The following is a 23,049-nucleotide window of genomic DNA, read 5'->3' as shown; positions in this document are numbered from 1 at the left end:
AAGTACTGGATTCCCGTCTGGCTAGATGGAGACTCCAGTATTTGGTTAAGTGGAAGGGTTATGGTCAGGAGGATAATTCCTGGGTCTCTGCCTCTGATATTCATGCCAAAAGATTGGTGCGTGCCTTTCATCGGGCTCACCCTGATCACCCTGGTGGCGTGGTTGAGGGTTCGGTGACCCCTCCTCAATGGGGAAGTACTGTTGTGAGTTAGTTTTCCCCTTCACTACTGAGGCCCGAGGAACTCCCTCTTCTGGTAAAGAAAGATAGTGAGCCTGATTATCAAACACCTGAGTCTGATGATGATGACTGGCTGAGTGGAGTTACTGACTGGATATAAGGCTGCCGACGCCCTTCTGCCCTGCGGGTGATTTCTCTGTGGGATCCTTGGAGACCAGTCTGAATTCCTGCTCCTCTAAAGCTAAGTTTTCTGCTCGGCCTTTTGCATTTGTGCTTAGACTTTGTTTTGCTTTGTTTTTCTGGATTTCTGCCATTCCCTGCTGGGGTGTGCTGAATTCCTTTAGCTCTGTCTTCTGAAAATACCTGAGTGCTGATTTAGTTTTTGAAGCCTAGCTGCTTCAGGGTCTTTTTCATATCAGCTTGTTGGCTTATGTCTTTGATAGGGTTTTGGCAGATTGCAGACAGCAACCTTCCTTTCCTGTTCTGTTTAGCTAGCTTGGGCCCCATCGTTTGCTCAGCCTATCTTTCTATCTGTGTGAGTGTTTTTTTATCTTGCTTTACCGTCATTATATGTTGGGGGCTGCCTTTTACTTTGGGGTCTGCTCTGGGGCAGTTTAGATTTCCTTTTCTGTCTTTAGGCTATTTAGCGCTCCGGCTGTGATCGAGGGGTCTAGGGCATCGTAGGAACCCCCCATGGCTACTGCTAGTTGTGTTGATAGGTTCAGGGGTCTGCAATCTGATAGTTGCCAACTTCTCTGGTTTTCTGGACGTAGCTTCTATTTTTGTGTCGGCCTCCTACGGTGACTCAATCAATAACAGCACCCCTAGTGATAGAGACAGGCTAGGAACCCCTGGCCCCACATAATCAGACAACAGATTCGTGACAATAATATACAGGTTCAAATCAAATTAAAAAAGAAATTATTTAATGCTGGTTTAGTAATAACTGCAAGGTAGGTTGAATTCTTCCAGTTGGATATTTTTCTTCCAATGATCTGGTTAACAGACAATTCCTTTTCCAAAATAATGAGCTTTGTGATTAATACTTCTTCTAGTTTGGGTCTGACCATCATTTGATTGTATCTTAGCATAACTTGCTTTGCTTGCCAGTATTTTTTGCAAATTTGCAATTTCAGAAGACTCTAAGCAGCTGACTTGGCAGACTATAACGTATGCAAACTTTAGCATCTTAAAGTTTACAAAGAATATGATCAGAGTGAAATTTAATAGTAAAAAAACATTTTAGCTCCCCAAAATAAAGAACTTTTGCCATTACCATAACTTTTTGCAAAAGGACTAAAATATGGGTTTTTTTTAACCCTGTGGTGCCCTAACTACTGTGCGCTCCTGTGCTGTCCCTGCTGCAACAGCATGAATGGTAAACTATCCATGATCAATGTCATTAAACCATTTCGTTTGCACATTATAAAGCACCAATCTAACGCCCCATCAGTCTCCCAGAAATGAAATTCCAGAGTGCCACCAGATTTTCATTGCAGCTGAGGTTCCCCAGGTCACTAGAGATGAATGAATCAATTTGATGTGAATCCAATTTGTGCCAAATTTTATGATATCTGCAACTCCTGGCGAATGTGAACAATTTTCTATTTCACTTGCTCAAATAGTCAAAATATTGCCCCCCCCACACACACCCCCCCATTTTATAAATTGTAGAAGACCACATAAGTCCAAGAATTCTCTCAGGCATGAATGCACAGGCTTCTCCATAATGCCTTGCAGCTATTGCATCACATGGTATGGTGCAACTAATCAAGAGGTACTATCAAAGCCTGTATAAAAGCAGAGACAAGGAACGCAGCAGCCATTTAAGAGCGATTTAAGATAGTGAGAGAACATCAGACCTCACAACTCTGTAATATAGACAGGAAGGGAAAGCCTAAAACATTGGAAAAATACTTCACACTTTATTGTGTTGTACCACTATAGCAGGGTATTGTGTGAGATAAGTGGTCGCTGATAAATACAAATACGGTATTCAAATGAAGGGATGGAGATAGATTGGTGAGCTGCAAACAACAGTGACAGACTGAGTGTGATTGAACGGGTGAAATAGTGTAGATGTAATCCATCCTCCTACATTTAAATTCCAATAGCACATATTTTTTTCATCCATTCTTCGTGCAAGAAAAAGCAGCAGCAAGTCATTACAATATTTTTTGCTGAAAAAAAAAATGAAGTCCATGTCTGTCAGAGACAGTGTGTTCTTTAGTCACAAGTTACTGAATTATGTTTTTAATTTCTTGCGTAATATCTTGGTAAGGGGGAATATCAGTGGTTAACACTATTGCTTTGCCGCGCTGGGGTTTGGGGGTCAAATTCCACAAGGGACAACATCTGCAAAGAGTTTGTATGTTCTCCCTGTGTTTGTGGGTTTCCTCCGGGTACTCCAGTTTAATTTTTGGATAGTTTCTTAATTAAAAAAAAAAATATATGAAAAGTCCATCACTGTGTTAATAAGCTGTTAGTTACTACTGGTTTAACATCAGTTTCTATGGTGAGGTCACCATGACAGTACTAAGGTTGTGTTGGTGTTAGGCTGGTTTCACATTAGCGCTTTTTAAGCGCACGCACGGCCGGGGGTAGCTCCGCCCCCGAGCCGGCTCTCTGCCCGGCGTGCCCGCCCCTTGCTTGTAGCGCCGCCTCCTAGTGCACAGCGGCGTCTGCGATCGGCGCACCCTATCTTTAGCATAGGGTGCGCAGATCGTGCGCAGGCCGTGCACTAGTTGCGCTTTGACCTGCGCTGCGCACTTTTGACGGTGCGCCGTGCGCGCCAAAATCCGAAAAGTTTGGGAGAAGTGATATAGGGCGATAGCTAGATACAGAGGATGGGTCAAGAGAGGGCTTTTTGAGGATAGGTGTGATGGAGGCATGTTTAAAGCTTGAGGGGAAAACACCAGTTGTTAGTGATAGGTTGAAGAGATGGGTTAGGGTTGGGATGAAGACTGTGGTGAGGTTTGGGATGAAGTGGGATGGGATCGGGTCGAGTGCACAGGTGATGAGATGTGATCTTGAGAGTAGAGTGGAGAGTCGATCTTCTGTAATGGTGGAGAAGTTGGTTTTGAAGGTGGAGGGCTGGGTAGTCTGGAGAAAGGGCTCTGGGGGTTGTTGACCAAAACTGTCCCTGATGTTATCAATTTTCTGCTTGAAAAATGAGGCAAAGTCTTCAGCTGAGATGAGTGGGGAGGGAGGAGGTGCTGGGGGGCGGAGGAGAGAATTGAAGGTGTTGAATAACTGTTTAGGGTTGTGAGACAGGGAGGATATTAGAGATGAGAAGTAGGTTTGTTTAGCTGTGGCGAGTGTGGTCTTGAAAGTAGTGAGGGACTGTTTGAATGCGATAAAGTGCTCGTTGGAGTGGGATCTTTTCCATCTGCGCTCAGCAGCCCTGGAAGCTCGCCTCAGCGCTTTGGTCAGGCTGGTGTGCCAGGGCTGTCTGTTGATTTTGCGAGTTTTGGTATGTGTAAGTGGGGCAGCGGATTCCAAAGCTACAGCTATTGTGGTGTTATATAGAGCGGCAGCGTCATCCGCATTGTGTAAGGAACTTATATCTGTAAGAGGGAGGAGGGATTCAGATAATGAGTGTAGGTCAAGGTGTTTAAGATTCCTGCGAGGGTGTGAAAGTTTGTGGGGTGGGGATTGTAGACATGGAGTGAAGAGGGAAGAGAATGTGAGCAGGTTGTGGTCAGAGAGAGGAAGAGGTGAGTTAGAGAGGTTAGATAGGGAGCAGAGGTGGGTGAAGATGAGGTCCAGTGTGTGGCCATCTTTGTGGGTGGCTGTAGAAGACCATTGAGTGAGGCCGAAGGAGGAAGTGAGAGATAGAAGTTTAGTGGCAGCTGAGAGGGAAGTGTCAATGGGGATGTTGAAGTCGCCCATGATGATAGTAGGGATGTCCGCGGAAAGGAAATGAAGTAACCAGGTGGTGAAGTGGTCAAAGAAGGTGGTGGCTGGCCCTGGGGGGCGGTAGATGACAGCCAGTTGGAGGTTGGAGGGGGAGTAGATGCGCACAGAGTGCACCTCAAAGGAAGGGAGGGTAACAGAGGGTGGCAGTGGGATTGGGGTGAAGGAGCAGGTATCTGACAGGAGAAAACCAACTCCTCCGCCATATTTGCTGCTGGGGCAGGGGGTGTGAGAAAGGTGGAAGCCGCCATACGAAAGTGCAGCAGGAGAGGCTGTGTCAGAAGGGGTGAGCCAGGTTTCGGTGATGGCGAGGAAGGAAAGTTTGGTAGTAACAAAAAGATCATGGATGTAGGAAAGCTTGTTGCAGACAGAGCGAGCGTTCCACAGAGCTCCTGTTAGTGGGACTGGGGAAGCGGGGGCTGGGTGAATGGGTATAAGGTTAGAGAGGTTACGGAAGGTTGTGATAGAGCGTGGATGGGAGGTAGAAATGACTGTGGGAATGTGGTGAGGAGGACCAGGATTTGGAGAGATATCACCAGCAGTGAGAAGGAGCAGAGAAAGTGTTAGCAGGTGGGAGCAGGAGAGGGCATGAGGGGGCTGTCTGTGTTTGGAGACAGAGGATTGTATGTTAAGGAACAGTTTTGAGGCAGAGGTGAGGTGGATGGGGAGGATTGAAGAAGAGATGAACAGTTCCTTACTAGGAGTAGGGATTAGGGGAATTAGCAGAAAGTGAAGGATTATTGGGGTGAAAGTGAAAACAAACAGAAACATTGTTTACAGTGACTGTGTACAGTTACCTTCAGTTCCCTTCTGGTTCAATTCTGGTTTTAATTCTTAAATTAATCTTCACACTTCTAGAACACACTTATAGGAATCACAATGCAGACTGAAGTCTATGCAGACTTGTGCTCTGCAATATATGTACAACTAAGTGCAGTCAGGTGTGAAGCAGAGAGGAGTGGTCTCTGCTCTTCTTGGTCAGACAATTAAGAGTGGACCAGATGCATATGATCAAGCCAGAGTAAACAAGGTCATAAATAACACTGGGGTAAGCTGGGGTTAGCTGAAAGGCATACCATGTGAATGCTAGGTGCAGAGGCAAGTCTATGTGCAAAGCTGGGTGACGCACTGTGTGCCCTTCATAGACAGACAGCAGGAGAGCAGGAGAGCTGGGTGGATGGACATACCATGTGAATGCTAGGTGCAGAGGCAAGTCTATGTGCAAAGCTGGGTGATGCACTGTGTGCCCTTCATAGACAGACAGCAGGAGAGCAGGAGAGCTGGGTGGATGGACATACCATGTGAATGCTAGGTGCAGAGGCAAGTCTATGTGCAAAGCTGGGTGATGCACTGTGTGCCCTTCATAGACAGACAGCAGGAGAGCAGGAGAGCTGGGTGGATGGATATACCTGTCGGAAGAATAGAGATGTATGTTAGAGTGCGATGGTGGCAGGTAGCAGGTCACAGTCTGTATACATCCTTCTGGTTTTAATTCTTAAATTAATCTTCACACTTCTAGAACACACTTATAGGAATCACAATGCAGACTGCAGACTACCAGACTGCAGACTACCACTACTACTACTATTGCTACTACTATTGCTAATGCAACCACTGCAACTACTACTATACTCAGTACAGCAACTACGTCTCACACATCTAGTATGACCCGTACTACTATAACAGTTACCACTTTTACTTCTTCTGCTCCTGTTACTTTGTGGCACCCCTGAGGCTCAGTCGCCACAGAGGTACTGCACCTTCTCCTAAGGTGTAGTGCCCTACCAACTAGGTAAGTTGGGAACTCCTTTCCACACTCCAACACCTGCGCCCACACACAGGATATTTCAGCAATGGACCAGATTGCGGCTCCATGCTTAGAGGGTAGAAGAGCACCTTTCGTGGGTCCTTGCTTCGTAACACGAGATGTGCTGGGAGGTGGGTGGAGTTAGATATAAAAGAGTGGGAAGGTTTAGAATTGGAGGTCAGTTCAGTTCAGTCCGGAGGAGAGCAGGCTGACAAGAGGTCAGCCTGAGGGGAGCACAAGGCGGAGGAAGGCAGTCAGTCAGGAGAGGCTGAGGACTGGTCTTGGTGGAACGAGCTCCCCAGAAGAGAGATAGAAGAGAGAGTGCTGCAGCTGTCTCTGTGATCTGAGTCAGCTGGCACTGGGAAAGGAACAGAAGGAGAGAGACGTAGAACTGCAACCTAAGCTTCCATAAGAGAGAGAAGGAACAGCGCGGAACGAAGGAGTAGGAGAACAGAGAGGAGTTGTGGGTTGGAAGAGGAACCCTGTCTATAGGTTCTCAGCGCAAGGCCGGGGCCCGATCCCCGAGGTTGTATGGTTCTGCAGCAGACACTGGTGGGGTAGTTGGCTGTAAATGCACTACTCCCATCTAAGACTAGGGACACAACAGCAACACGGATAGAGAGCCGGGATCCAGGAGGTCCCTGATCAGGCTACAGCTGTCTGTCATACAAGTAGAGTTGTTAGGAACATCTGACAGGAGGAACTTCAGAGTAACCACGATACTGGAGCTCTTCACACTAAAAGACGCAATAGAGGAGTCGTTCAGGACAGGTACATGTTGGCGGAGTGTTGGAGAGGAGAAGCCTAACTTGCCCGGGAGGTTGATTGAGTCTCTGCCCCGGAGGACACGGCATGGAAGCGGGCACCAATGGTTACCAAGAACTGTGAGTAAAGCGTTGAAACTGCAAGCCCTGGTGTCCTCCATTCCTTCTTGCGTCTGCCTGCACTGCTACATTCCCTGCGCCGGACACTACACCATCAAGGTGTCCCCACATCTACACTGCCCTGGGACAACAGCCCTGCCTGTGGAGGGCTATACCACCATTGCTGCATCCCACCATCTGTCGCAGAGGATCTGTCTGCAGCGTCGGCTTATCATCTCCCTTGCCGAACACCACAGGTGGCGTCACGAACTATTCCATTAACTACATCCCCCCATTATTTGGGCGCCCAGGGCCACGGACCGGGTCACTGCTGCTGTGACACATCCCCCTGACACCGGCCCGGTACCGTGTACCCCACAGCCCTGGGAGGGCGACCCAACTACCATTAGCACTTTTACTACCACTACTAATGTAACTACTATTACATCTACCACTACTGCTACTACTAATACTACTACCAGTACCTCTACTACCTCCAGTAAGACTACTAGTTCAACTACTACTACGAGCACTACTACTACCATTACTACTGCCTCTACTAATACTACTATTACCACCACTACTAGTACTTTTACAGCTATTACTATTACCACCACCAGATCAAGTACTACCACTACTATCTCTACCACTGCTACTACTAGTACAACGTACAAGCTTTTTCTTAGTACAAATTTGTAACCCATTGCTACTGCTGCTACTACCACTATTACTATTAGCATCACTACTACTATCACCTTACTGCAGCCACTACTATTACCGCCACTAATGCAAATATACCTTTACCTACTAATACTACCACTACTACAATCACTATCACTAAATTATTTTGTTTGTAGATGTTGCAGAAAACTGTAATTTGCTGCATCACGACTGCTGTAAGAACCGCTATGAATGTCCTTCTAATCGTGAAGAAGAACAGGAGAAAAGAAGTTTTCTTCCAAATATTCCCTACAAACTACCCACCTATCCAAAGTAAGTTCTGATTTTGCAAAACTTCATTTTTTTATTTTAAACTTTTTGAATGGTGAAAATTAATTTCACTTTTTGCCTTGAATTGGACCATATCAATTTCCCCAACATATTTTTTGGTAGGTTACCAGGACATTGGGGTCTGATGGAAGGGATCATAACTAGAATTAGAATCTATCATGTGTGGAGTCTGTTCATATGGAGGCAAATAGTTTTCCTTAAGTACTAAAAACACAAAAACGTAGATTTTTAATATAGTCTAATATAATAGTCATGTACAGTAAATGAAGCCTATAGAGATAATTATTATTTATTTATATAGTGCCATTTATTCCATGGTGCTGTACATGAGAAGGGGTTACATACAAAGTTATAGATATCGTTAACAGTAAATAAATTTACAGTGACAGAGTGATGAGAAAAAAGAAACAACAACAATATGCAATAGGTAAATAATATACAATAAAGTACAATTTAAAAAATCACCAATGTGTTTCTTTTAAAAGTGGATGGCAGACCATCCGGTGTATATAGAGAGAAAAACTAACATGTGATGTGATTGAGAGACCCAGGAATAATAAAAATGTGTATATAGCACAAAAATAAGAACAAAGGAATAAATATAATAAAATCAGCCTTTATTATAAATTTTGGCCGGACAAAAGCAACGGCAATGAAAAAATATATATAAAAACATATAAATGATACAAAAATTGGCAAAAAAAACGCACAATTAATTAGTATCTATATTAGTAATAGTGTCACCACTGTACAGACAAAAGGTAAATAATAACCTGACAGGGCATATATAATATTAGTACCTTTATAGAGCAGTAAAAAAACAAAAACTAAATAAGAAGTGCAATAATGGTGAAGTGATAAAAAAATAAAATAAACAATAAGAATATGAAAATAACTATTGAAATAGTGCGTATATACACTGTATATATAAACCAAAATGAGTGAATAATACTGAACTCACAAAATAATGACTTCCCAAAGTAATAATGTACTTATAACATTGGTGATTAATGTGTATCATGTAAACTCTATATAAGGGGCCACTAAAAAAAGTACCACTGAAAAAATGCCATATGAAGCGCTATTTAGTAACATTGGGCCAAAGCGCTATGTAATAGACATGGGCCAAAGCTAAAAACATTGGGCCAAAGCGCTATGTAATAGACATGGGCCAAAGCTAGAGCCCAGACAGCATACATGCTAAATAATGCTGTGTAGATTACATAAGCCGTGTTGAGCACAAACGTGACATGTATAGCAATGGATGACAAAGCGCTAATACAGCAGAATGCTGGCCCAATTTATGCAATAAAATATAGCGCGGTATTTTACCTGAAAGACAAATAACCGGACAGAGGTGAAAGCGGTATGCCAATAGAACGCGCCCCGACGCGCGTTTCGGAAAAGCTCCTTCGTCAGGGGTTACATACAAAGTTATAGATATCGTTAACAGTAAATAAATTTACAGTGACAGAGTGATACAGAGGAGGGGACCCTGTCCTTGCGGACTTACATTCTACGGAATAGTGGGGAAGAGACAGAAGTTCGGGGATGCAGCAGCTCGGGCGGTGGTGAGGCGGCAGAATGGTTATTGCAGGCTGTAAACTTTCCTGAAAAGATGGGTTTTCAGGTTCCGTTTGAAGGATCCGAGGGTGGTAGATAACCGGACGTGTTAAAGCGTGGAATTTCAGAGGATGGGGGATGTTCGGGAGAAATCTTGGAGGCAGTAGAGATTATGACACATCCTATTTTTCTATCGTCCTACACAGCTGTGATCTAGATTGGAAGCCTTGTATAAGATGGCTGCCTTCACCTCGATATTCGGAAGCTCCACTGCCTCATATAAAGGATGCAAAATTCCCAGAGGGAATAAGACTTCAGAGATCATACCCAAGTGAGCACAACATGAAGTGTTGCATCAGGGAACTTCTTCATTTCTCATGACCTCTGTATCTGACCACTGCAGGTGACAGTGAAAAGACCTAAAGCTTTAAGCATGTAAGGTGGGGTAATATAGTAAAAGTAATTAAAAAGAGACTCGCTGTTTTGCTGTCTCCCATAACCCACACAGACATGAGGGATCCCTTGCTTCTTTCTCTGTTTAGCACATGCCCAAAAGCAGCAAAAGTATGGAAGAGATTTTACATAGTAACATAGCTAGTAAGGCTGAAAAAAGACATTAGTCCATCCAGTTCAACCTATAAAATTCTGTCATAATAAATCCCCAGATCTACGTCCTTCTAAAGAACCTAACAATAACTGTAAGATACAATATTGTTACGCTCCAGGAAGACATCCAGGCCTCTCTGGAACCCTTCGACTGAGTTCGCCATCACCACCTCCTCAGGCAGGGAATTCCAGATTCTCACTGCCCTAACAGTAAAGAATCCTCTTCTATGTTGGTGGAAAACCTTTTCTCCTCCAGGCGCAGAGAATGCCCCCTTGTGACCGTCACCTTCCTTGGTATAAACAGATCCTCGGAGAGATATTTGTATTGTCCCCTTATATACTTATACATGGTTATTAGATCGCCCCTCAGTCGTCTTTTTTCTAGACTAAATAATCCTAATTTTGCTAATCTCTCTGGGTATTGTAGTTCCCCCATCCCCTTTATTAATTTTGTTGCCCTCCTTTGTACCCGCTCTAGTTCCATTATATCCTTCCAGAGCACCGGTGCCCAAAACTGTACACCGTACTCTATGTGCGGTCTAACCAGAGATTTGTACAGTGGCAGTATAATGCTCTCATCATGTGTATCCAGACCTCTTTTAATGCATCCCATGATCCTGTTTGCCTTGGCAGCCGCTGCCTTGCACTGACTGCTCCAGGTAATTTTATCATTAACTAGGATCCCCAAGTCCTTCTCCATGTCAGATTTACCCAGTGGTTTACCGTTCAGTGTGTAATGGTGATATTGATTCCTTCTTCCTATGTGTATAACCTTACATTTATCATTGTTAAACTGCATCTGCCACCTTTCGGCCCAAGTTCCCAACTTATCCAGATCCATCTGTAGCAGAATACTATCTTCTCTTGTATTGACTGCTTTACATAGTTTTGTATCATCTGCAAATATCGATATTTTACTGTGCAAACCTTCTACCAGATCGTTAATAAATATGTTGAAGAGAATAGGTCCCAACAGCACTGAGCTGTGTGGCTGTGAATTCAGTCTGGAATAAACTAAATCACAAATTAACTTCATCATGATCAACCTATTTTGTTAGCCTCCTCTATTCTCCTTCATCGCTCATCTCTATAGAGTATAAAAGGCAGAGTAACCCGAAACCTCAGTGTGCTGGAAATCAGCTATTATTTGATTATGATGGACTTGATCTTTTTTTCAGTGTGAAGTGGCTCATAAGTAGAGAAAGAAGCAGATTAGATATATTATAAAGGTTATAATATTTGCTTCCACAGGGTGGGCCATTTATATGGATACACCTGGGTGGGCCATTTATTTGGATACACCTAAATAAAATGGGAATGGTTGGTGACCCAGATAGGCACGCTGAATTTGCAATGGGCAAAACAAAAATTGGAACAGGACCCTCAGCTTACACAGAACATTATGTTCAGTAAAGAGGCAAACTTTTTTTGGGTGGGTCATTTATATGGATACACCTACATAAAATGGGAATGATGAGTGTTCTGCCTTCTGAATATAGGGCAAATATGTTTATGTTATGTGCTGGGTTTAGTTCTAGCACCATCTAGTGGTGGCTGAATTTATGGCTGTGTCGTAATAGCATTTACAGCCTTTGTCTTTAACAGAGTGTTGCATTGTGGGTTTGAAGCAATGTATTCTGGGATAAGGAAAATGCCATTTTCTTCTGTGTATTTCAAGGGACACACAAGTTTATTTGTCCTCTTGTACCTCCCCTACTTGAGTTTGTTATCCGGGTAAAGCATATCTGGTAAGATTAATATCTTTTCTTGCAATACAGTGTTGTACAGAGATGTTATTAATCGTGTAGCAGCCAGAGCTCAGTAGATTTAATTAGACACCTGTGTATTCAATGTAAGGTTGCATCACACTGTATAATTCCTGTAATTATGTTAGCTGTGTGATCAACTGCCCAATACCTAGCCATGTCGTTTGTATTCTTTATAGTTTTACCACATGTTCTATACTCTTCACCAATAAACAAGTTAGACTACAGAGAACGGTCTGCTTATTTTAGAAGATGGAAGGTGGTTTATGCTGTATGCTGGAATCCACACAGCGTCATACGTGGAAGATGGCAGAACAGTAAAACAGATGCTAGACGTCTGCGATAGCGAATATGACTTAAGGAGCCGCTTGTACCCACACCGCGCTGCCTGCAGATACTGCAGTGGCCGCCATACAGTCACAAGTACCTAGAGTGCAGTCTGCCAACAAGTGCTTCATCTTTCCCACCATGCGGAAGCCCACCAAGCATAGACTAAGTTTCCCGCCAGTACACTCAGTAATACGCAGCTAAACGCACAATGTCTCGAAACAGCACATCCTCAATCAAAACGATGTCAAGAGCAGGTTCTGGCAGGTTGTCAATGGCAGAGCTCGCTGCTGTCGCTTGTGCCAAGGCCGAAGCAGCCAAAGCAAGATCCTCCTTCGCCAAACGAGAGATGCATTGTCACTTTCCAGCCGCTGACACCGGTATGTCACGGACAGAGCAATGTGATGCACTGCCGACACACGGCTATCACAGGCATGGGGGGCTTATCTTATTTATCCCACCGCTGGCACCATGTGATATAAACAGCAAGCTAGTCTTGACCTAACAATTTATCGCAGGGGGGATATTTTGGATGTCCCACCACTGCTAACAATCTTCCACGAACTGCGGGGATTTATGTATATCCCACTTTTCAGTTCCACTTTGGAACTCGCAGCTCTCCGGCGCCCCCCTTACCCTCAGGTCAGTCAGGGACCTACACCTGGGATAATTGGTCACCGGTCGGCTGCTTCAATGAGGTATGGCCACCCAGCATGCTGCAGTGAGGGAATTATAAAATGCTCTGGCCGCAGCCACCCCAATTTAGCTTATAAAATCCCTTTCCGTCACAGCCAGCAGTACCCGCGACCCAGACCACACTTCGCCACCACCAGCTATGATTCTCTTAATCAATAAGTTAATTAGGAGGGTCCGTAGAAAACCCCCAAATTAGTAGCATAATTATCTTCAAGGCATGTAAATTAGTTTTTAGAGCATGGAGACAGAGCTAATAAGTTTTAGAATTTATTCCCAAAAGGGCAGTGATTACACAGATAAAAGATGTTACAAAGTTGAGACATTAGATATGTACAATGCAAATATAAAATAAACAGGTTGAAAAACAGAGGTTAACACTTACAGTTGCTTAGATGGTCTTAGACTAACCATATGGGGAGAAGGCAGAGCCACACGTCTCCACTCATCTGAGTTCCTTTTGGCATGAAATTTCCTGCTCAAATGCCCTCCCAGCTGATGAGTGTACTCTATAGTTCGGGGTCATGACATCATAAAAGGGGCTGAGCTACTGGGGTCAACCCCTCTTCTCTAAGTTACACAAGGCTCCAGTGTTATGAAACCTTCTCGGCTATGTAACTTGGCTTGAGAACCTAGCAGGGTCCCCCAGACACATCATTCATCTTCTATTGAAATTCACTTTCCAATGAGTCCACACATCAGCTGTCTATTTGCCTCCGTCCCAAGAAATCCATTTCTCAGTTTCTGTTGGGGCTAGAACTTAGCAAGAACCACCGTAGTGAAGCCAGATCGGAGTACGTTGCCATATGCCAGTTTCATATTTGTAGCACAGACTATCATCTCATTATGGCTCCTCTAATATCTCCCATTCATATACTTCCCCGCATGGCTCAAGCAAAGAGCATTCCTAAGTAGTGAGGAGGGGAGGAGGGGGACAGGAATGACCTGGTGTAGGGTTACAAGCAGGCAGAGGAGACACACACAGCAGCAGCTGACAGGCTGAGGAGAGGAAGGAGGGTCAAATCTACAGTGTGTGTGAGTGTGAATAGAAGTGTGTAGAGAATGGAAGATGCTGGAATGTTCCGGAAAAGTCTTACAAGTTTTACATTACCTTTACGTGCATCTAAAGCTGAGACAAGCAGAACACAAGGCAGAGAGAGAAGCGGAAGCTTTACGTTTGCAGGCAGAGCTAGAAAAACTTGTGGCAGACAAAGAGACAGCAGCTGCAATAGCCAAGGTAGAGTATTTGGAAGCTATGAAGAATCCTGATTCTGAGAGACACAGCAGCATTCTCGGTCCAGACCTAGAGCAGCAAGATCCAGTGCAGCGCGTCGCAGAGTACGTCCGTCAACATTCCGGCGTGGATGACAGCCCTGACACATCATATCGATCAGCCTATGCCGATTACCAGCGATCCAATCCCAAACTTCACTACTATAGGCAAGGAGACGTCCAGCACAGAGATGTCGACCACAGGTACCGTTCCACTGAGAAGAAGGTACAGCTTCCATCCCTCTTTAAATAGCAGCCTTCTTCACCAAGAAGGTACTGCACAGACTATCCGGAGTCAGAAGCGTCATACAGGTATGGTGATAAACCACACACTAGACATGACTATAACACACCGGCTCATAGCAGCACTGACGGAGCCACCATGGACTTTGCAAAGTTCTTTGCCCGCCAAGAACTGGTTACAAAAGGACTTGTCAAGTTCACTGACAAACCCAAGAACTATAGGTCATGGCGAGCCTCGTTCCGGAACACCATTCATGGTCTGGACCTTTCTTGTTGTGAGGATCTCCAAGTAAAGTGGCTCGGAAGTGAATCAGTCGAACATGCCAAAAGACTGAGAGACATTAATGTAAAGCATCCCCGCACAGGTCTATGTAAAGTGTGGGAAAGACTTGATGAATGCTATGGGACAGTAGAAGTCATAGGTAATGCTTTATATAAAAGAATTGATGATTTTCCTAAGATAGGACCTAAAGGTTATCAAAAACTTTGAGAAGTGAGTGATTTATTGACTGAGTTACAGGTTGCCCAGGAGGAGGGAGACTTGCCTGGATTGGCAATCTTAGACACTGTTAAGGGTGTCAATCCGATAGTACAGAAACTTCCTTACAACCTACAAGAAAAATGGATTAAATGTGGTTCACGGTATAAACAAAACCATAATGTATCATTCCCTCCTTTCATTGTATTTGTTGATTTTGTCACCCAACAATCTAGGATTAGAAATGACCCTAGTTTTGACTTTACTCTGTCATGTTCCACTGCCCCTGATGTCAAACCCAGTAGGACACCCGTGGCAGTCCACAAAACTAACATTGTTTCCACAGATCCTCCTCACAACGTGAATAAACCTCCTCCAGACGAGAGCAAGCCTCAGGATGTCAGTAAACATTGTCCTCTACACAAGAAGCCACATCCTCTACTAAAATGCAGAGCCTTCAGGGAGAAGTGTTTAGAGGATCGCAAGGGTTTCTTCAAGGAGAACAACATCTGCTTCAAATGTTGTGCCACAACCTCTCACTTCGCCAGGAACTGTGAAGCTAGCGTGAAATATGCAGAATGCAGCAGCACGGATCACCTCCACACGTGTTGTTGCAAGCAGAGGAGCACGATGGGAAGCAGAAGGACACTGATGAAGGCACCACTGAGGTCAGCTCTAAATGTATGGAAATCTGTAAGGGATTCACAGGAGGAAGGTCCTGTTCAAAAATCCGGCTTGTCTGAATCTATCCTGCAGGCCGCAAGGACAAAGCCTTCAAGATATACGCAATCCTGGATGACCAAAGTAACAGGTCCCTAGCCAGGTCCATCTTCTTTGACAAATTCAGCAATGTAGGCCCTGGTTCTCCCTACACCCTGAGGACGTGTTCAGGTACCGTTTGGTTAGGACATGGTTAATGTCCTGTTCTCACAGGGTTAACTTTTGCCGGCCTCTCTTTGGATCTGGGAGGGGTATTTATACTCACTCCAGACTAAGATTCCCTGTCAGCTATACTGTTATTCTGGCTGTGTGTCTGACCTCCCTGGTGTGCGTGGATACTGCATTGCTTGTTTGCTTCCCGTGTATGACCCGGTCTGTCCCCTCACTCTGAACTCCGTCTCTCGTTTTGGTACTATTGTCTTCTCCGGTTCTGACCTCCTGGCTTGGCTATTGTTACTCCATTACAGTTTATACCTATTGTACCGTCCATTGACCATTCTGGTCTTCTGATCTATTGCTACGTCCTGACTATTCACTCGGTCTAACCCTTTGGTACTGTCCTGCTATCTTGTGCTTTGACCCCGGCTTGATCTGGTTTCTGTCTCTGTCTATGCCCCTTGGTAACTTGTCCCGTAGTTACCTTTCTAGGAGTTTCCCTGCAGCTCCTAGCTCTGTGGAGCTTAGGTCACGCCCCCAGCAGTCACGTGCTTCAGGTCCTGATAGTCTGAAGCACGCATCGCCACCGCTGCTGTCCCACTCCACAGGTATCTTTGAGCACTGTTTTTGTACTGAGGACATGCACATTGGCTCAGTGAGCAAGTGCAGTGCGGTGTTCCTGACACCGCTGAGACGGCGGGGAGAAAAGCAAACGGATACAAGGTGGAGTCCATAGATGGCCAAACCTGCCTATCGTGACCAACCATCCTGGAGTGCAACCAGATTCCTGACAACAGGTCAGAAATACCTTCACGGGAGGTGGCGATACATCACCCCCATCTAAAGCATATAGACCACCTGATATCTGAGAAGGATCCAGAAACCCCAATAGCTCTACTTCTGGAAAAATAAATACTACCTGTCAGCAAGGCTAGAGAATGTATAAACGGCTCTAGGAACGCTCCATATACACAGAGGCACGACCTTGGATGGGTCATCATTGGAGACGTCTGCCTAGGAGGAGCACACAAGCTGGCCTTAGTCGACAGCATGCTTATCAATACTCTTGAAAATGGACGTCCATCTCTCTTCCAGCCATGTAAGAGTAGCTTCCTGGTAAAAGAGTTGCCACACAATGCTCCTCTACCTTGTCCGTTACCTGATCCTTCCTGTGAAGACGACACATGTGACGGCGACCAAGATCACATAGGGTGCACAGTTTTCCACAGAACAAGAGAAGACAACAAGGTAGCAATGTCCATAGAATACAGACTGTTTTTGGACATCATGGATCAAGAGATGCTTATTTTGGAAGATAGAAGGTGGTTTATGCTGTATGCTGGAATCCACACAGCGTCATACATGGAAGAAGGCAGAACAGTGAGAGTTTTCTTGCATAGGGTGTCTTGGATTGAAATTTGCTGCAATGACCCAGGTACTGCGCTCACCAGACATCAACACAATTTCTATCCGCTCCTCACGTGTTAACCTCTGCGACATGTCAATGGCAGTAAACAAAGAGAAACTTGTAAATAACTCATGAAAGAATAAAGTTACGTTAAAACCAAGCACACCATTGTTTTTCTTGTGAAATTCTTAATAAGTTTGATGCTGCATGACCCTCTTCCCATTGGAAAAAATAAAGTTGTATCCAAAATGGCCAACTTCAAAATGGCCGCCATGGTCACCACCCATCTTAGAAAGTCCCCCACTCCCATATACTAATGTACCACAAACAGGAAGTTGATATCACCAACCATTCCCATTTTATTTAGGTGTATCCGTATACATGGCCCACCCTGTACTATTGATTTGTGCTACGTTTGTTGAAACAGTGACTATTTAAGCCTAGAACAAAGCAAAATACAATTTATGAAATGTCATTGACATTTATTACAGAAAGCAGACTGGATGCTGGAAGTGAATGGAGTTTTTATCCTAACTTTGGATGTCCCATTACTTACCATGTTGGAAAGCGATGCATCATAGATGGTGTTCACAAGAGCAGCCAGGTGGGCTCCCATGATCACACACTACCAATGAGCACGGGAAGGAGGAAGAAAGGTTTGTTTATTAATGTAAATAGTGAAACGTAAGAAACTTTAAGAGAGCTTAAGTGCTGAATAATGAGACGGCCCCTCACACCGATTATTAGGATTATTTATTTTAAAATCTATCTCATATCTATCTATTATTTATCTATCTCTATCTATTATCTAGCTATTATCTATCTATTATCTAGCTATCTATCTATATCTATCTAGTACAAAAAGATGAAGACAGAACCTCTTCTTAGAAAAAAATAGTGGTTTATTAGTCCATATGGGCTCCTGCAATGTTTCGGCTCAAGGTGTGAGCCTTTCTCACACCTTGAGTCGAAACCTTGCAGGAGCCCATATGGACAAATAAACCACTATTTTTTTCTAAGAAGGAGTGCTATCTTCATCTTCTATCTCATAGTTATCTATCGATCTATCTATTATCTATCATCTATCTATCTATATCTCAGAAAGTGATTATTTTGCTTTTTGCTTCTTTACCAAATATAATTCCTTAACAATTTAACAAAATGTGACTACTATTGTTTTTGTTTGTTTCTTTTTTCATTCTCCAAATGTCCTTTTTTAAAGTAATTTCCCAGAACCATATTTACTAGAGGAAGGCCTCATTTTCTGTATTAACATCTTATTCATGAGATGTAGTTCCATTAATCATCCAAAAGAGGGCGCCTGTGCTTAAGAGTTTGTAAATTATGGCCACATTCTTAAGAGGCTATTTCACACAGAAAAAAAATAAAAATCTGATAACCTTTCTTCAAGCCTACTTGCGCTTTTCATCCCGTAATGAATATTTCAGGCTTCTTTTTATAACTGAAAAATTGAATGAGGCAGCAAAAAAAAAAGAGAAAAAGGGCAGCAAAAAAAAAAGAGAAAAAGAGGAACGGACTACTAAACACTTCCAACTTCAAGATATTGCAAAGAATAGGATTATGCTATTGGGAAGAAATGAACAAGTCAGCAAATTCAGTGATACATTATATGATAAAATTATATTAGGCTGACCTTGTAGCTTCTGGGACTCGATACAAAATCGGGTCCCCTCCTGTTAGGTACCATTTATATCACTGAGACTTTATATTCCATAGCTGGACCTTGAGTTCTGCGTAATACTAATCAAAAGAGGCATAAGATAATGAGAGGTGGCCAACACGTGGCTGAATGACTACAACTCGGATTTTGGATGTCCTAGTGTGGGATTCCTTACTGACTATGAGCCAGGACGTGTGCTCTACCACCACTTTCATCATTGTCTATGGGCTTGTCAGATAGCGCAGCACTGTACTTTGGCATCTTCGTGATTTCCATAGACCATGAATAGAGTAGAGGTGCACATGTGTAACCGTAGATAAATTGACATAAAAACCCTGGTTTGGTGGATCAATCTGGTTTTATAATAGAGATCAGCAATTTACTTCCCATCTTGTGGATTGTCACTAAGCTGTTATGCCAGGCTTTTTATTTTAGTAGTAACCATGGGATGTTAAATACATGGCCAGGTGCAAATGATCACCTAATCGATTAATAATAAAAGGCTATGTCCCTGTTAAATCCAGACTGACATGTTCTCCACCAGTATTGATGAACGGTATGCTGGTGTAAGGGGTTGAAAAGTATGGCATTTCTCTTTAACCCCTTTAAGTTCATTCTGCACGTTTATCTCCGTGTATATACTGCTGTATCTAAAGTACATGTCCGTGTAAGTTGTTTGCGCTATGATGCTGCTACTCTAATATATATATATATATATATCTAAGGTTTTAATTTTGCTAGGGAAAGTGAGTTACCCCAGGTTGGCCACTAGATGGGGAAGAATGCTAATGGGGAGTATTACCTCAGATTGGCCACTAGATGGGTGCATTGTAGTCAGGGAACAATGTTTGTGGTGTAGATAGTTAAAATAGGAGGGGTAGGGTGGGTTAAGACAGAGAGAATTTCCTGACAGGAGACAGCCGGGGAAAGGGCGCCCATTAGCTCAGGAGGGCTGGCTAGCCCTGGGTATCATCGTGCCACGTAATGTTTGGCAAGCACAGAACCCAGCATATATTTGTGACCAGGATCATCACAGGAAGGAGTTACAACAGCAGTGCTGGCAGTGCAGTTAAAGTGGGTCTGCAGTTGCTGGTGAAGACTAGGCAGTACAGGCACAACACTCAACATGTGGCAGTTTATCTCATAGGCTGACGCCTTCAAAGCGGGGGCAAAATGGATGAGGGAACACCCAACTGAAGTATGGCTGGGCACTGAAGATGTTGTCGGACCGTTCGGTATGGTCCGCCCCGTAAGCGGGCTTAGTAATAGAGAGAGAAGGAAAGGGACAGAAGAGGATTTGCAATTGACATTTTAAAAAAAAGATCTCGGACAGGTTGAAATGAAGCCAAATTGAGTGGCATCATTTCTATTTTTGGGAACAGGATGGTCATGTGAACTTCTATTTCCATTGTTTTTTTTACAAGCCAGGGCATTACATTGCAGGAAGAGGTGCGATGGATACTCAATTTCCAACCTCCTAACTGACTACTGCCAGGTACAATCGGGACACATTTGTGGCACCCCTGAGGGTCCAGTCCCAAAAGAGTACTGCACCTCAGCCAGAGATGTACCCCGCTATCGGGTAAGGAGGGGGCACTACCTGGTACCCACATACTAGCACCCAACACCACACCAATTCAGGCCAGGGGGAACTAAGAAGAGGGTGTGGGTGGAGGAAGTAAATAAGGGTAGGACAGCTGGAGAGAAAGCTGACAGTTAGTATTGGAGAGTTGTCATGGTAACTGGAGTCAGTTGGAGCAAGTGAGGAGAGAGGAGTGACATACGAGGCAGAGAGGGGTTCCAGAGTGAAGGAGAAGATGTCCTGGGGGTCAGGGAAATGAAGAATCCACTCGTGGTGCCCGAATCCACACCGACCGTAGTCGGGTGGAGGGACCAGGTCTCAGTAGGGACCGGCCCCAGACTAGTGGAGAGACTGTAGGACTCAGCTAGCGAACCGAAGGCTGTAGTATCTGTATGTGTGACAGCCAAGTCCACACTGTTGTGAGTTCATTTTCCCCTTCACCATTGAGGTCTGATGAACTCCCTCTTCTGGTGAAGGAAGGTAGTGAGGCTGATTACCAAACAGCTGAGCAGAATGATGATGACTGGGTGACTGGAATTGCTGACTGGATATAAGGCAGCCGACGCCCTTCTGCCTTGCGGGTGATTTCTCTGAGGGATTCTAGGAGACCAGTCTGATTCCTGCTCCCCAAAAGCTAAGTTTTCTGCTCTGGTTTTTGCATTTGTGTTTTGGTTTTGTTTTTGCCTTGTTTCTCTGGATTTCTGCCTTCCCCTGCTGGGTGAGCTGAATTCCTTTTTGCTCTGTCTTCAGAAAATACCTGAGTACTGATATAGTCTTTTTGAAGCCTAGCGTCTTCAGGGCCTTTTTCCCTATCAGTCTGTTGGCTCTTGTTTTTGAGAGGGTTTTGGCGGATTGCAGACAGCAGCTTTTCTATTCGGTCCTATTTAGTTAACTTGGGCCCCATCATTTGCTCAGCCTAGCTTTCTATCTGTGTGTTTTTTCATCTTGCTTCACCGTCATTATATGTTGGGGGCTGCCTATTGCTTTGGGGTCTGCTCTGGGGCAGTTTAGATTTCCCTTTCTGTCTTTAGGCTATGTAGTTCTCCGGCTTTGATCGAGGGGTCTAGGGCACCGTAGGAACCCCCCACGGCTACTGCTAGTTGTTGTTGTTAGGTTTAGGGGTCTGCAATCTGATAGCTGCCAACTTCTCTGGTTTTCTGGACTTAGCTAGTATTTCTGTTTTTGCCTCCTACGGTGACTCATTCATAACACCACACACACAATCAATAAAAAGGCAGCCACATAGACTCAAGAGGACCAGGAGATCGTCGCCTGACAGGACCTGAGGCTGCTGGCTTGGGACACTGTGTGTGAGGTGCACTGCAGAAGGGCATGAGCCAGTGCAGAGAGACGACCTGGGAAGGTAAACAAGAAGAGAGTCCTGGAAAAGTGCACCCAAACTACCTGAGAGCTGGCAGGACCACTGACCCGGAGATCACAACACCTGGTGGTAATTGTAACTTAAAGACTGTGAGTAAAGTGTGAAGACTGCACCCTGTCGTGTCCTCAGATTTATTTACCGTGTCACCTGCCCTGCACTACAACAGTTACCATCATCTTATTAATCCTACAACTGCCTTGGGACCCGCTCTACCCAAGGAGAGCTGTAACATCTCTGCTGCGCCACCAACTGCCCCAGTGGACCTGAATCGCAGTGTCGGCCATCTATTGCCGAACACCTCGGGTGGCGTCTCAACGTAATCCCCTATAAACTTTCCCCCTTACATTTTATTGCACGTCCAGGGCCACGGACCGGGTCACTGCTGCCATGACATCCCCTGTAGAACTGACTGGTCCAGTGCCGAGTTCCCCTGTGGTGCGCTGCACATGTGATACAGATGGCAACAAACTGGAAATTGTAAAAGACCAGCTATGGGCAAATGAACAATGAAGTCACTGGGCAAGATCTTCAAATCGAGGAATATTTCAAGGGCGACAAACAAAAGGCTTGTACATAGTTTATTCTTTTCTGTGGTACTATATGGATGTGAAACCTGGACAGTAAAGAATCTGTCACGGTCCTGTCAATGCCGGCGTGCAGCCACCGCTGAACAGGGACTCACCCACACTGCAGGGGGCCCGGGGTCAGATACGGCCGGGAAGCTCAGGCAAACAGGACCTGGAGACGCTGAAGTTAGCAAGCAGTGAAGGACCTACGGTCATGTGACAGCAAGGGGCAGGGCTTAGCGTCCTGCTACCAGAGATCGGCAGGACACAGCTACAGGAATGCTCTGGTCAGACAAATGGGTGTCATACACAGAGATAGCAGTACAGTACCAAGGATGAGACAGAACGGATAGTCGGGGCCAGGCAGCAGTCAAAGCCAAACAGACATAGAAGGTACCAAGCAGAATCCAACAAGCAGTACCCAGAGAGCAGACTGAGTTGAAACCAAAGTATCAGGCAAACAAGAACACAGCACAAACACACTCAGGGGTCAACACACTCTGCCAAGGGCGAAAGTATAACTGATGGGGATTGGAGATTCCTGAGGCTATAAAAAGCTTTCTCAGAACCAAGGAGAGGCCACAATCATAAGCCCCAGGTGTGCAGGTAAGAGCCTGCACTGAGATCATAACATTTAACCCCAGAAGAGCAGGTCCACCAGCACTGGTTCCAGAAATTAACCCGAAGCGTGCGGGTCCAACCCGCACTTGGATCATGACAGTACCCCCCTCTCAACGGGGGGCCTCTGGACCCCCTGGCTTGCCTGGGTACCAAGCATAGAAAGCCCGAACCAGGCCATCCGCATACATCAACCGGGCCGGCACCCAGGACCT

At 44.8% G+C, this 23,049-nt stretch overlaps 1 protein-coding gene across 3 annotated transcripts in view; it reads left to right on the top strand.

Annotated features, from left to right (window-relative positions):
- The window catches only part of SPATS1 (spermatogenesis associated serine rich 1), a 136,575-nt gene that overhangs the window by 18,966 nt on the left and 94,560 nt on the right, over positions 1 to 23,049 (top strand). For all 3 annotated transcript variants that reach the window (XM_073586592.1, XM_073586591.1, XM_073586593.1), the window contains exons 2-4: positions 7,621 to 7,756; positions 9,544 to 9,668; positions 17,498 to 17,662. In XM_073586592.1, coding sequence (XP_073442693.1) covers positions 7,621 to 7,756; positions 9,544 to 9,668; positions 17,498 to 17,662 — 426 coding nt within the window. The remainder of the gene's footprint in view (positions 1 to 7,620; positions 7,757 to 9,543; positions 9,669 to 17,497; positions 17,663 to 23,049) is intronic.

Source organism: Dendrobates tinctorius, unplaced genomic scaffold, assembly GCF_039654945.1.
Source record: "Dendrobates tinctorius isolate UK_male_01 unplaced genomic scaffold, ASM3965494v1 ptg000093l, whole genome shotgun sequence".
Taxonomy (NCBI): Eukaryota; Metazoa; Chordata; class Amphibia; order Anura; family Dendrobatidae; genus Dendrobates; species Dendrobates tinctorius.
The sequence above is the reverse complement of the archived record's forward strand: the minus strand, read 5'-3'. Positions and strand labels throughout refer to the sequence as shown.